The 15011-nt window shown below is 42.4% G+C and overlaps 1 protein-coding gene across 1 annotated transcript in view; it reads right to left on the bottom strand.

The window, feature by feature from the left end:
- shank2 (SH3 and multiple ankyrin repeat domains 2) overlaps window positions 1-12767 on the bottom strand; it is a 135137-nt gene extending 122370 nt beyond the window's left edge. Inside the window, exons 1-4 of the mRNA XM_022746879.1 lie at window positions 12564-12767; window positions 4906-5109; window positions 3281-3352; window positions 225-333 (exon numbers count right to left, since the gene is read on the bottom strand). Coding sequence (XP_022602600.1) covers window positions 225-333; window positions 3281-3352; window positions 4906-5109; window positions 12564-12767 — 589 coding nt within the window. The remainder of the gene's footprint in view (window positions 1-224; window positions 334-3280; window positions 3353-4905; window positions 5110-12563) is intronic.
- Between the last annotated feature and the right edge of the window lie 2244 nt (window positions 12768-15011).

Here is a 15011-nt window from a genome sequence, read left to right as displayed (position 1 = left end):
CACCCTGAAACTCCACCAAGCAGCTGTGTGCCACACTGTGAATACTGTCCTGAGAGTGATGAAGGACATTTGCTGGAGCTGGACCAAGCACTTGGCATAAATTGGGATTACTGATGTTCAGGCTGGAGAATGAGACTCTGGAGAATTTGATGACTGGCTCATTCACCTCTTTTTCTCTGTCTGAGCTCTTGTGTTTGGTGCTTGTGTGCATGACGCAGCCTTACCACCAGTCTCGCTGTCGTGGTAGTTCGGATCGAAGCCTCTCTCCAACAACTTAGACACTTTGTCCACCTGATTGTGCTGGATGAGGTCCATGAACTTCCTCAGATTGGCCTGCGCAAACCACACAGAGAGAGAAAGAGCTTTTACAGTGAGAAGAAAGAACAAACGGTGGTAGGTGTGAGAGAGAACTAGAGAGGAAAAAGACTAAAATAGAAGTTGAGACAGAAAGGTGTAGAGGGTCAAAAATAACCGAGGGTGAAAAGTGGAAGCGTTAGGAAAACAGTGTGAAACTGAGGGAGGCTCGCTGTTAAAGACGGAGGAATATAAGGTGGAATAAAAGGCTGGTGAAATCAGGAAGCAGGAGGGGAGATGACAGGATTCAGACTGTGGCCATCGTACGGAGTGAAATGGCTGCTCCTTTCTGCTCTGTTCCTGTCTGCTTTCTTTCCAGGCCGCATGATAAAAATAGATAAGAGAGCAGCTCCCCGAAGGAGAGAGAGGAGAGAAAATGAGGAGAGAAGAATGAGACAGCAGAAGAAGCAAAAGACAATGGGCAGCAATAAAAGAAATGGATCGGGAAGAGAGGAGGAACAATAAATGAGGAGGAGAACAAAAGTAGTAGACTAAAAGGTAGAGTCACATTGATCCCGATCCAAATCCAAGTTAAAGGAGCAGTGTGCAGGATTTGGTGAAGTCCAGCAGTGAGGCTGCAGAACTGAATACCCCTCCCCTAAGAGCTGGCTTTCTCATAAAAAATGATTTATACCGCTAATAGCTGTACATGATAATATGTAGGATCCCGATCCTACATACGTGGACTAGACTCGGGCTGATATTCGATAAGATCACACGATATTTATATCTATACTTTATACAGCTGCTCAGTGCTGATTCATGATATCTTTAAGAGCTAGCATTTTCATAAAAAGACAAAATGGATCAGGCTTTATTTTGCCAATAGCTAAGTATGATAATATGTGGGATCGGGCTCTATCCCGATCCTGTACATCAGCTCGACACATCCCTGCTAAGTGTCTTTTTATTGCTCTCTAGACTGTCGTATCAGTTCCTTTGACTTATGAATTGAAGTCTAAATATTTCACTGGGAAAGTGGTGAGGACAAAATAACAAAACCTAAAAATGGCTGACATGAGCAAGATGTCAGACTGAAACTGGATCTGGCTCTTCATACGGATCCATCAAAAATGCCTGAATCAGTTCAGTTCCTGTGAATCTGCTCAGTCATGTCGACTTTGTAGTTGCCTTTTAAAATAACCTAACACCCACATTATTATTAGATGTTATTAGCTTAACTATAATTAGTTTATTACTCACTGGTTTCAAATTCTCTGCGTACCCGATGATCATTTTATGGCAGCGATGGAGACAGTCTGTTTAAAATCAAAACATAATTTGAACTGACTGAGACAAACCAAACAGGTCTGACCACAGATACAGAGTCCCGCTGTTTAGATATCAACCTTGATGAGTCACTGCCAGTTCAATATCTGGAAATGTCAAGGGTTCACGCACATGGCCTCGTGTTTTCATGCAATGTTTTATTTAATGTAGCTGATGTGTCCCCTGTGTGTGTGTGTGTGTGTGTGTGTGTGCGTGTGTGTGTGTGAGAGTATATGTGTTTGTCTGCAGGCCCGGTGAATCAGAGTCTGGAAGAGGTGCCCTCCCTCCCTCTCCCTCTCTCTCTCTCTCTCTCTCTCTCTCTCTCTCTCTCTCCTGAAACAGGTTGCGAGGCTGGCGGTTGATTGGCTGTCACAGTGTGAGCCTCAGCCAACCACAGAGCTCCAGACTGCATGGCAAACAGGATTAGCTCCATGAAGTTGAGTCAGGCCAAGAAATGAGCAAGAATCGACTGCACATCGGAAATAAATGTGTGTTATAGAGGAGCCATATTTTCTGGCTCATTAGGTTTCAGAGTAAAAGTGTTTTCGTGTGGATTCATCTCCCTGCTCCACATTTATAAAACATGTTTTTTCTTTTTTCTTTTTCATTCTCCCTCCTCTCTGGTCGCCCGTCCTCGCCTGTAGAATTAGAGCAGCTGTCAGACAGTTTCCTAGTGTGCCAGTAACAGAGAGCTGCCAGAGACACTTATACTTTGGCTGTGCTACAGGATTACAGTAGCTATGGGACAGCAGCCCAGAGCGAGCCGCGTACACAACGACCGAGAGGCTGTAAATCTTCAATTTACTGTAGAGACTTTACTTCAATTCATGTGGGAGGAACAGAAACAGAGCGAGGGAGGGGCCTGCTGTTGACCTGACTCCCTCTGAGCAGCTTCCAAACTTAGAGATTTTCCTCAAACCACCACAGAAGAAGAGAAATAAGTCCAAACTGCCAGGTCAGCAAACACTGCACGCTGGCTGTGGGTTTTTCACCATCCTCTTCTTGTCACACGGTTCAAGCTGCCAAGAATTAAAACAAACATCCACAAACAGAGAATTCAATCTGTGAGAGCTCGTCCTGTTTTTCATTGTTTTAATCTGGCAGCACCTTTGGCGTGAAACAGTCATGGCCGTGCTGGTTTCACACCGCACTTCCCCGAGGCCAGTCCACCGTCAGACCGAGGTGGGTGCTGTTCAGCTGCTCATGCTAACTCTCCTGCTAGCTCGTCTTGAGCTGCCAACGTTTCCCACCATTTCAGAACTGAGCGATAACAAAAGAGTGATTCAGCTTCTTTTATCCGGTTTCTGAAAGCTTTTATTTGCCGTTCTAAACAGGCAGGTCGCTGCAGGAGGAAAATCCTCTGGTAGATAGAAAACAATGTGTTTTATCTTCCAAGTTCTACAGATTCTTTCCTCTTTTTAAATACCCATTCAACAGCTCCATTCAAAGTCTGATAATTTGATGTACACACTGGAAATGATCCATGCTGTTTGTTTTAGTGCCAAAATCAAGTGGGAATAAACATGTTGAGGTGATTGACACATTTGCATATTGATTGCACTGATACTGTCTCAGTTTGGGAGCCACAAAACACTGCACACTAAAAGGGTTTCATATACAAATACATATATGCATGTGTGTGTGTGTGTGTGTGTACCTTGGTATGAAGTTTGGCGATCTGTTTCTCGTCCACGTTGGGCTGCCGGTAGACTCTGCTCTTGTAGCGAAACTGTTGAGTGAAAGACAAATTATTTAAAAAGAAAAACAGAAAAAGTCTGGAGCAAAACAATGAGTCCAGCAAGACTTCTGTTAAATCCCTGTTCCAATAACAGCACACGCCTGGGACCTGATAACCTTTTGCTCAAAACTCTCTCAGTCTTAAGCTGTTTACTTTGTACCTGTGCGTGCACCTTGAAAGTAATTGTTCCTGTGGAAGGAGGATCACTGAGGGATCAAGTCTAAGATGTGTTTTCTTTATTAACAGCACACACATTTCATTACCTTCATGGCTTCTTTACAGGTGGACTGGTGGAAATTTGAAATCGCATCATGTCTTTTCTATAAAAGGTGTAGTGTCGGTTTGGGATTGTTTATTATAGAGAAGTGAATATATTTTCTCTGTCGATATGTTTAATTTTCAGGTGCATCAATTCAATTAGAGATTATTTGAACAGTTCACTGTGCTCTGTTGGACAGTAAACAGAAGGGATGGATTTTATAAACAATATAAACTTAACGAGATAAAAACAAACCTTGGTAAGAAAATGAGAAACTGTCAACTTTCAGGAAACACTGTTTAACAGCCAATCACATTAAAGAAATGAAGCCATTCTTAACCAATCATTTAAGACAAGACAGATTGGAGGATCAGTTTGAATATGAAACAGATATGTGATATAATTATTAACACTGTCCAACAGTGATGCGAAATATCACAAACATACATTTGAGAGTTCATCTTAACCTTGGGAGAAACTTAAACACTTGAAGCTTTCAGCATCATCTTGTGGCCCGACTCAGCAAATAATAAACTTTATTTGCAAATGCAAACTCAGCAAAGGAAGTTACTCAGTCCCTCAAGCTGAGATTTCATTTATTTATTCATTTATTTAGTTTTTCTCAAATTGGAAAAAGTAGTTTATGTCACAAAATTTAGGTCACACGATGACAACTCCATTCACTGATGAAGACCATGAGATGGAGTTGAAATCCAGGCATCATGCATGCATGAGGGATTCAAACTAATAAATGTAATTGATTCAAGATACAAGTTCCATGGCTACAAACATTTTACACTGCAAGATTTATACAAAGTTATTCTGACAACATGGAAGATTTCTGATTATATTTGTAATTTATTCCTTTAAATAGATTTTCCAGGCTCTGAATCTTCTACTGGAGATTTTTACGGTGACCCAGATGGGTCAACACAATGCAAAAGCCACAACACAAATACAAAAGCAACAACACAAATACAAAAGAAACAACATGAATACAAAAGCCACAACACCAAAGCAAAAGCAACACAAATACATGAACCACAACACAAATCCAAAAGCCACAACACAAATACAAAACATTCTTGTTGTGGCTTTTGTATTTGTGTTGTTGTTTATGTACTGTGTTGACCCGTTTAGGCCACTGTAGATTATAATCTTAAGGGACAATTGAAGCTAAACAGAAATACTGATTTACTTCATTTATATCATAATATAAACTATATATATGTATATATATATATATATCAATAAATAATAATAATCTGATTGATCAAGGGTTTACCTCCAAAGACGGGACCCCCTTGCTGATTGGCTGGGGGTACTCTCGAAAGATGCGTTCCTCGTCCAGGAACTTGCCGTCCCTCCCGTTGCTGGCTGGCTGGAAGAGCCCATAGTTGAGGACGTCTTTCAGGCTCTGATTGAGCGTGCACAGGATCCGCTGCTTGGCAACCCAGACCGTCGCATCCGGGTTGAACCGCATGCATTTCTGTTGGAGAGACGAAAGAGAGAAAGTAATTAGAAAGTGATGGCTGGAGTGTTGGCCGGCAGTCACAGCAATCAAACACAAATGAAATGCTCATCGTTGAAGTAATAACAAACAGGATGTAATCTTATCAACTTGCAACAGACACTGGACTTCAAACTTTTGATTGACAGATGCAAATAGGTTGGGACCTCAAACTGATGAGAGGATTAGAATAGAATCAGAGAACAATGGTGCCCAATCAAAATCGGTCAGACACATCCAAACCGCTCCTTTAATAACACAAACCCTGTCCCAGTTACGACAACTGAACCAGGGCTGCCGTGCACGACTGCCAAGTGTTTTTATTGTTTTATTGTCACTGTGCTATATGCTGAACAGGGCCGCCTCCCTCACTGAGGATGTATAATTGACACGACCCCTCTGCCCCCCTGGTCTTTCCCAGTTCCAGCTTCCTTGGGGTGGAAAAAAACATACAATGCAAGATTTATGGCCTCGCCTGAATCAGAGGGGATTATGGGCCCTGTGCCATGGCGTTCAGGGAAGTGTCTGTGAGTGTTTACAGCTGGATGTGCTGCTCAGCCGGCGATAGCAACGCTGCGTCTGTGATAAAGGCTGAAGGGATGAGCAGTCTGTGAACTCGGACTAACCGTAATCCTCTCGCCTGGCGTGGAGTGGGCAGAGGAGAGGAGGGGATGGAAAGATGAAGGGTAGAAGGTATACAGAAGCAGATGTCTGGCATCTGGCTGAGGCTGTTTGGACTGATATGGCCTTCTTTCCCTCTGCTGTTTTATTACAATGGCAAATTGCCATCAGCTCTTATTACTGCTGCCTCCTGAGCCCTCGACACAAGTTCAACTTTAACAATGTGTATGAAGCCTCAAGGGAACTGGGAACCAGTAGTTTTCAAAGTATAGGGGCAATGATAAAGGTGGAAGGTTGTTTCCCCTCATTCTTCATTAATAATATCTGTGTCTCCTCTGTAACAAAATAAAAGCATACAATGCAAAATCAGTAGCAAAATAAGAGCATAAACACTATAAATACATTCTTCTGCAGCAGGAGTCGTCAAGTCACTTTGGTCTTGGGCCAGTTTTTTTCTAATCCATTAGATGGTGGGCAGGAACATAATCAAAGGCTGATTCAAGAAATTGATTGATAAAAAAGCAACTGGAATTTGCTTTGTTACTGGTCACATGTGGCACTGCGGCCGCCCACAGTCACATGTCATACATATGACTGATTTACTGAACTGGTGGTCTGTCAAACAAGCAACAGATCCTTTGGAACTTCCTGCCAAAACTTTTCAGAATGAAAGCATTGAAATAAAATATTGCTGCAAAACAAACAAACAAACAAACAAACAAACAAAAAAAGAAATTTCTTTTTTTTTAGAGAGGAAGTGATTCTGTGGGTAACTGCCTGCGGCCTGATGCATGACTGTTTCTGTCTGGCATTCACTCTCAACATGGATAAAAGTATAATAAGCATCTTCTGCTGGTGGTAGATTCTCTAATTGGACATTATAGCTAATCTGGCGGGCCAGTTCCAGTTTTATGGCGTGGTGACTACAATGTCTTCTTCAGTGGTTTAAACTTATCAACTCTACCGGAGCAGTTTTTAGCTAAAAGTAAAATTCTGGTATTTTTCAAACTGGGTCTTATTCTGAAAACTGTGACCACTCTAATAGGTCGTAATAACTTTGCCTCTGTTGTCAAGATTTAGAAATGTGACTTGCAGGACAAGCAGTAAAAGCCTCCTAAAGCTTTCGAAATGAACTTTGATTTTACATCTTTCTATCGGTATCAGTACCCAGCCATACCCGTGAATGCTAACGTCTGCTACGTTAACTGACCCATGGTCAAAGTTTTTTAATGATTAAAATACTGTAATTTCCCTTTAGAGAAACAGTGAGATTTCTAGTTGACGCTGAAGTGAGTGTTTCCCTCCATGCCTTTGCAAAAACTATGACCAAGGCAACCACAGAAACAGAAAACAGCCGCAGCTCCATCCTCCAAGGTTCAAGTATTCAAAGCAACAGTCTGTGGAAAACTAGTTTGTCTTGTTTAACCTCAAGTTGGCCATTGTGTCCAATCTCTGAATCATTAGCCAGAAAAGATGGCGTCTCCATCTGGACATAAGAGCTGTGCACTGGCATGGAATGAGAGGGGAGATGGATGAAACAAAGTGAAGAGGACAATCTGAAGATTGTAGAGGAGCCAAGGACAGAAAAGCATGTGGGGAAGAGGAAAAGTCGCCACTCCCTGCATCTGTCTTCTTCTGTGTTGGTGTGGGTGGAGGAGAGGAGCATTGTTAAAGCTGCCACCAGTTACAGTCTGAAGGCTCAGAGTGTGATCAGGAAAAAAGTTAAAGCTCCTCCAGTGTAAAGGTCTGTGTCCATGTGTAGTGTGATTATAGATCAGGTCTAGCTTCTATATTAATACTGTGAAAGTATCAAAGCCTCAGTCCACAGAGAAATGCACACAGCCTGTATTCAGAAACTGAGCCTTAAAACCAGCCGTCAGGACTTCTGGAACTTTGTGATGTCACAAAAAAAACAGTCAACCAAGCCCCGCCCACCTGGACCCACCATCCAAACCTTTGCAGGATTTGGTTTCTCTGAGTGTTTTTACCTGAAATCTGCTATATTTTTATTGGTTCACTCAGAAAACAGTCAGCCAATCAGAAGAGAGGCTCAGAGCCTCCTCTCTTCTGATTGGCTCACCGACCTGTTGTTACTAGAGCTCCAGAGAGAAGCCTGAGAGAGGAGATGTCAAACTATACTGAGATGGTTTTTGGTTCTTAAAACCACAAATATATCTTCTTTTTGTTCAGCACTTCAAATAAAAGACAGAAGAAGAAGAAAATATTGAGCTTTAAAAGAAGATTTTTGTTGCCAGTATGGAGGTGGAGCCTGGAGGTGATTAGCCTAGCTTAGCATAAGCTGAGACTGTTTAAGAGAGGAGCTTTACTTTTTAGCCTTAGATAAAATCAGGCTAGCTGTTTCCCCCTGCCTCCAGTGTTTATGCTAAGCTATGCTAACCACCTCCCAACTCCAGCTGACAGACAGAGGAGATCATCGAACTCTTGCCGCATTTCCCAAAAAACTATTAACTATTCTGTTAAATGCAGATTCTACAGATACAGAGAGCGACAAGTGATTCTGATTAAAATCGCATCATATAAGAGGTCAGTCATTTTTCTTTTGTAACACATACAATGTTCTGACTGCAGAAGCTGACTTTAACATATATCACACACACACACACACACGTGCAGCTGTGTGTGTCTGTGTGCACTTGAATTATTCATCTGAGTTTGATTTCCAAGTGGACTGTGTGACTCAATCATGTGATCGAGTGGCACCACTGAGTGCTCAGTGATGAATGTGAAATCAGGAGCATTAGTGCATACATGTGAGAGAGCTTAGTGCACATGTGAACACAAACACACACACATACACACCTTCTGTCCTTGGAGTTAGCACCACCGAGCTAATTACATCAAAGGGTCATGAGTTCATCTCTGGGTCAACACCGTACCTGGAGGACCTAAACCCTCTGGATTACACTCGCACTTCATCCCTCCATTCTGTTCAGATTCAGGACGTTACAAAAGCGATTCTGCAAAGTGACTACAAAGTGCTCTGAAGCAGCTGCTAACAGCTGTGTGTTAACGTCGAGTTAGCCTCAGCGGGATGGAGTTTAATAAAGATGTGTTGGGGGAAGGAAATAGAAATTGAAAATGTACAAGATGGGATGGAGGGTCAGTATGAAGGAGGGAAACTCGGGGGGGGGGGGTTTGCATCAGGTGGCTGCTGCAAGGACAACTCTGCCAAGCCGCCGCCAACGCCAACTTCCTGCTCCCCTCCCTTTCTTCTTCTTGTGTCTTTCTGTTTTGTTCTGCCAGCGCATGATGGGGAAACGCTCACTGTACTGCCATGGACATCCAGTGTAAAGCTCCCCAGGGACACACACACACACACACATCAAACAAACACTACAAAACAAAGCTGCGTTCGCTAAAGATGAAACTACTGTACAGACACAGGCGGCACCTCTGGCTGCTCGTCCACGGGGAGTTACAGTTCAACACTGCTGCTCTTTGATGATAAACCTTTATATCCAAACCTTCTCTGGGAATGACGGTTAAGCAATATCCATTAACAGCTACAGTGCCTGTGCTATATGGGCGATGGGGATGCAGCTTACGGCTCACAGGAGCTACAGCAGTCATTCTTCAGTTGCTATAGAGGAAAAATACACCATGCTGTGCTACTCTACTGTAAATGCAGCACACCTGGGGCTTCATTAAGAGCAACAGTGTGCAGCTAATGATTGCACGGGACTGCTATGTAAATAAAACATTCATAATTCCCACTGTTAAGATTAATAAAACATACAGAACATTCGCAGATCCATTAATAAAGTTCTGTCTTGACACGTCAGATGTCAGTTTAAAGCAAATAGAATAAAGTAGGAGAATGGACGTTAAATGTGTTTAGTTTTTCTCATTGATGTGGACGTGTGCTTATTTTTATTTCAGTCCCTTGTTAGTTCAGTGAGGCTGTCGATGCTCGAGCTCATGAAAATGTATGAAACAAGTGTGGCGTCATTAAAATGCAAATACTATATGTGTCCAGTGTTGCACCATCACACACACGAGGAACTGAGCACAGCAAGCTTCCAGTACACTGCAGCACAACGGACGTGCAGGGAGGACAGAAACAAGTGTGTGAAGATCAGTTGTTTCATATTTTGTGAATTCTCTCTTTTTTATTAAAATATTTCTCATTATTCATATCAACATTAATCAAAAGGCTGTAACATGAAAGGATTCACTCAAGGCAACAAAACTCAAAGAGAATCATTTTCTAACTTGCCGCACTGCAAAGTTATTTTTTTTATTTATTTATTTTTTGCTTCTTTAGCTCAAAGTTCTGTTTTAAGAATATTTACTGTTCGGTTTAGTCTCATTAACCCTGTTTCCAGGAACAGTGGGGCAGGAATCTCTGACTGACACACAGCATGCTACCTGATGGAAAACAGCACAGTCAAATGACAAAAATGGATCATTATTTGTTTTGCAAATATCTATACGTGATAATATGTAGAATCGGGCTCTATCCCGATCCTTCATATTATCATGCTTAGCTACTGCCAAACCAACAGAAACCAATAAAAAGCCACTTAGCAGGGATTTCTCGAGCTGATATGCAGGATCGGGCTCTACCTATTTGTCTGTGTTTCCACTCTTTATGCTAAACTAAGCTATCCAGCTAGCTTCATATTTAACAGTCAGACAAAGAGAGAGACATATAAAATATATATTTACATATAAAATAAAACTGATATTTCATATATGGAAATTCAATGTATGTACATATATTACATTTGTGTATGGGAATGCATGCATGAAATACTGACTCTATAATCTGTGGGCAAACTAAACAGAAATCTTGGTTATTTTTCACTCACTCATTCACTTTTTTGTATAGATATGAGGTTTGGGACTAAGAATAAAATTAATTATGCATCATTTACCTTTCTGCTCCTCGTCTACCTTCCACTCATTTACATATTAATGGAAAACAGGATGACAATTAGAACAAGCTTCTTCATTCATTTACTTTCCCCTCTGGGTTTCCCCAGGTTTATTATCTTGTCGTCTGCTATAAACTGCCCCAAAATATTCCACCACACAGCCGGCTTCAGTTTTCTGAAGGCCGGAGCTGATCTTAACAGATTTCACTGATCAATAGTGAGACTCCATCTTGTATTATTGAACCGTGCTGCGCCCACACAGCGAACTGTCCCTGTTGTTGTTCATTTGTTCATCTACAAACTGCCGTGTCGACCTCACAGTTATTTACACTCAGACATTTCCCTGAAAGAAAGAGCCACAATAACACACACCATCACCTACGCACAGGTCTGTATATTTGTCACACACACACCCCCCCCACGTCGCCCACACAGCAGTGTGTAAGTCCTTTAAGGCTTTACGTCAAAGCGGAGATGACTGAAAGGTTACTGCTGTAACGAGCCTAACGCAGGTTTCACAGGCAGGTAATTAATATGCATGTCTCCTCTGAAAGCTTTGCTTGAAAGGTAAATCTTGTCACATTATTTATACATGAATGGATTATTTTTTACAACCAAACACTCAATGGTTACAAAGTAAAATAAAGGTTGTGACAATCCCACACAGAAGCTGGTTCTGCTCATGAGTATCTTAATATTTTTAAATTAAAATGAGAATGAAACTGATGGTCGTCTGTGTTGGAGGGTCTTTGTACTTCATCATTAAATCAAATCTCTGCATCTTTCCCACATCGTTTCTCCTGAGTGTTAAATCTCATGAGAAAGCTTCAGTCTGTTTATCTCTGAGTTTTTTATCTGAAGTAAAGATGTGAGTGAAGATGTTTCTTTACACAGTTAAAAATAATCACTTCTCTGAGAGGCCAGTGAACTTGTAGGTTGAGTAAACAGAGAGCAGAGAGTTGGAGCAGATGTGGGTCACTGCAAAGACCTTTAACATCTGGAGATGCAGCTTTTTGTTTACGTTCACACTGCAGGATTTACCTGTTTGTTTAATGGCTGCTGACACTGATTATAACCCACGGCTGAGACGCCGCAGAGCGCACAGCAGATTGAGAGGCTGCCCAGCAGCTTTCATACATGAACTATGGTGGCCCAGAGAGCTCATTCTGACAACACGTGCTGCAAATACTCACAACACAACCAATTTAGTGCAGCAGAAAAGCTTGTATATGAATGTTTTGTGCATTTTATGACTAAAGCATGAAATTTTCTCCGTGTTTCTATAAACCAGGAAGTTTAATTTTCAGACCTGACCTCTGGGGGAGGGCGGAGCCTCCTGGAGTAACGAGTGCTAGACCAAACTAGCATGTTAGCTTCTGTGCTAGCTAGTCATGTAATTCCATAGAACAACAGCCACAGCAGTAAATGAGGATCTTTATTAGAACAAAGATACAAATGATAATAATGGAGAATGGGGCAAAAACTGGAAAAATGCAATGCTGAGGTCAATGACCTCTCAAGGTCACCAGAGGTCAGATACAAACTGCCTCCACGTCTGTAATAAAACCTCTGGGTGTGAAGATTATACGCTGAAACTTTCGTGCTTTAGTCATTTCAATTATTTGGTCAACCTGCAACACAAACACACTGCAAATACACACAACACAACAGGAAGTGTTTGCAGGGGACACAAAAAAGTGATGAACCTGTGATGTGTTTGAGTTCGCTTTCTACTCAGAGGATAGAAAAGTGTCAGAGACACCCTGACTAATTCTCCAGTGGATAATCAATAAGCAGATGTCGACACTGAAAACAAATCCAGTTCACATCTCATATCGACTCCCACACAATCACACGCTGACACACATTAATACCCCCCCCATCCCCCACCCCCCCACCCCCACAGATCCTCACCGTGTGCTGCAGGTCGGGGATGAGGACGCGGATGACCAGCGAGTTGGTGTGGATGTCGTCCATGCGGTACTGCGACGGCTCGGCGGTGGCCCTTATGGTCTCGTAAATGGTTTCCTCGCGGGAGCTGTCAGAGGCGCAGTCGTCAGAGTAGTCTGAAAAGCTCTGGGCCATCTCATCCTCACTGGAGGTGGGGCTCCGGGGCATAGTCAGCAGGCCCGGCGGATTCAGCTGGGACATGACAAGGAGGGAAAGAAAAGGTCACACTCTCACAAAACTCCAACGGTTCATTAAAGAGAAGAGGGATTAAAATTTAAGAATCCCCTCCGCTCCCATTAGACGCCTTCAGTGGCTTCAGAGCGCCACCAAAGACACTGCTTGTTAGTTTGTTGGTTTATCCTCATACATCCTGCAGCGGCCGGTTCAGGAAACTCCCAGAGGAGAGAGAGAGAGAGAGAGAGAGAGAGAGAGAGAGAACGAGCAGCTTCACAGGAAGGTTCTGCTTCATTACAGTTCTACCGAGAACAAGAACCTCAGCAGGGCGGAAACTGCACCGGCAAGCAACTGCACCTGTCGACCACAGGCCCTACTGTACTCTATTAAAGTGAGGCGTCAACGTGATTTATGGATGAAGCGCACAACACCTCATCAGTCACAGCTTGTAGCCACGACCTGGATGGAATTAAGACATTTAAAAAAAAAACCTGAAAATCTACTGAATCTTTAAATTCAAATGGTTTTCTCATTAGAAACCTGCAGGGACTCGAGGTTCGAATAAAATCTGTTAATTAAATATCGAGCAGCAACATCACGGACGGTGCCTGCAGATGTTTGACCTGGAAGATCTAATGCTTCAATAATTTGACATATTCTAAAGTGAAATGCAGATTTACAGTGAAAAGAGTCGTTTCAGGTCGAAGGTGTTGACTGACCAGCTGTCAGAACTTAAACACTTGATCCCTCTGATGTGGACATGTGAACCTGTAGATCCACAGTGATTCAGAGCTACAATGATCCGTCAGGGACTGTTCACTTCCACTCACACCTCACTGTTGGATCATAGGAAGAAAGAGGAATCAATCATTTCCATCTGCTCCGACTACATCCTCTATCACACATGATATCACACGATATATAGAGACAAACAACCGCACCCTCACCGAACCAGGAAACTGGAGGAGAACCTGGAAGAAACCAGAGAACCTTCTTGCTTTGACACAATAGCGCTCACCACTGCACCACCGTGCCGCCCCCTGATTGATCAATCAACAAAATTAATCTGCAAATGTATTTCTATATAGTCACAGCTGGGAACACACTGCTGCGTCTCTGCTGCTGCGGCTCGCTCTCTCTCTCTCTCTCTCTCTCTACATAGAGTTTACAGGTTACTTGAATGTTGGATTTCTTATTATTATAAATTAATTTCTGATTTATCGGTGATAGAAAACGTCAGTAAAATCTCCACGTGCAGCTGCTACAACGGTTCCAAAAATATATTTATATTTTGTCACATTCAGATTCAGACTAGACAGAGAAACTATAGTGGGAGGAGTCAGTTTTATGTCATGTTGCTGGTGTGATGTCACTATGACATCATCAGGTCTTTTCTCGCGCATCACATGTTAAACGCCATGTGACGCTGAATCTCTAGATCATGTGAGGGAGGCAGTGTGTCGCTCTAACCCGTTAACATGGGAGCCGACATGAAAACCAAGACGCTAACGCAGGCGCCACGCATCCGGTGTGTTCCCGGTCTTATATCATTGTAAAATAAATGTCTTTTGACCTTTTGTCAGACAGAACAAGATGTTTGCAGACACTTTTTAAATGGAACAATTAATCAATTATTCAAGAAAATAACAACAACAACAATAATAATAATAATAATAATAATAATAATAATTCACTTGACAGCACAGGTTCAGCACTTCAGGTTTTTTTTTGTTTGACTTTAACTTATAAAAGGTTTCAAAAGTAAAACGTGCAACACGTGCACGAAACAAAATAACATGAGTCCTTCTCTTTAATGACAGAGGCCGGCTGGACACTCGACCACAGCGGCGTTGACACGTTTGGTTTTCGTGACAGGATCAACGCAATGGTTTCTTTACAAGAGCAGCTGATCCCTCCTTCACTTCTCATTAGGGGAACACTGGAGTGTTTGGTCTGAGCTCCTCACTCAGAAAACCCAGAACAGATGAGGCTGAAACAGTCCAGGCTGAGAGAGAGAGAGAGAGAGAGAGAGAGAGAGAGAGAGAGAGAGAGTGTGTGCGTGTGTGCGCGTGTGTGTCCATTAACTGAGGTGCTCGTCATTGTCCAGAAACCTGGACGCCGCTGATGAAAATGTTTTGGGATAAAACAGATAAAGGTTTCAGTCGATGGATTCACTCTGCTGCTTTTCCTGATAATAAAAGTGTTTTCTCTAAATGTTCCACTTCAAAAAAATCTATC

The sequence above is a fragment of the Seriola dumerili genome, unplaced genomic scaffold (assembly GCF_002260705.1).
Source record: "Seriola dumerili isolate Sdu_G_001 unplaced genomic scaffold, Sdu_1.0 BDQW01000011.1, whole genome shotgun sequence".
NCBI lineage: Eukaryota > Metazoa > Chordata > Actinopteri > Carangiformes > Carangidae > Seriola > Seriola dumerili.
This window is presented reverse-complemented; position numbering and strand designations above follow the sequence as displayed.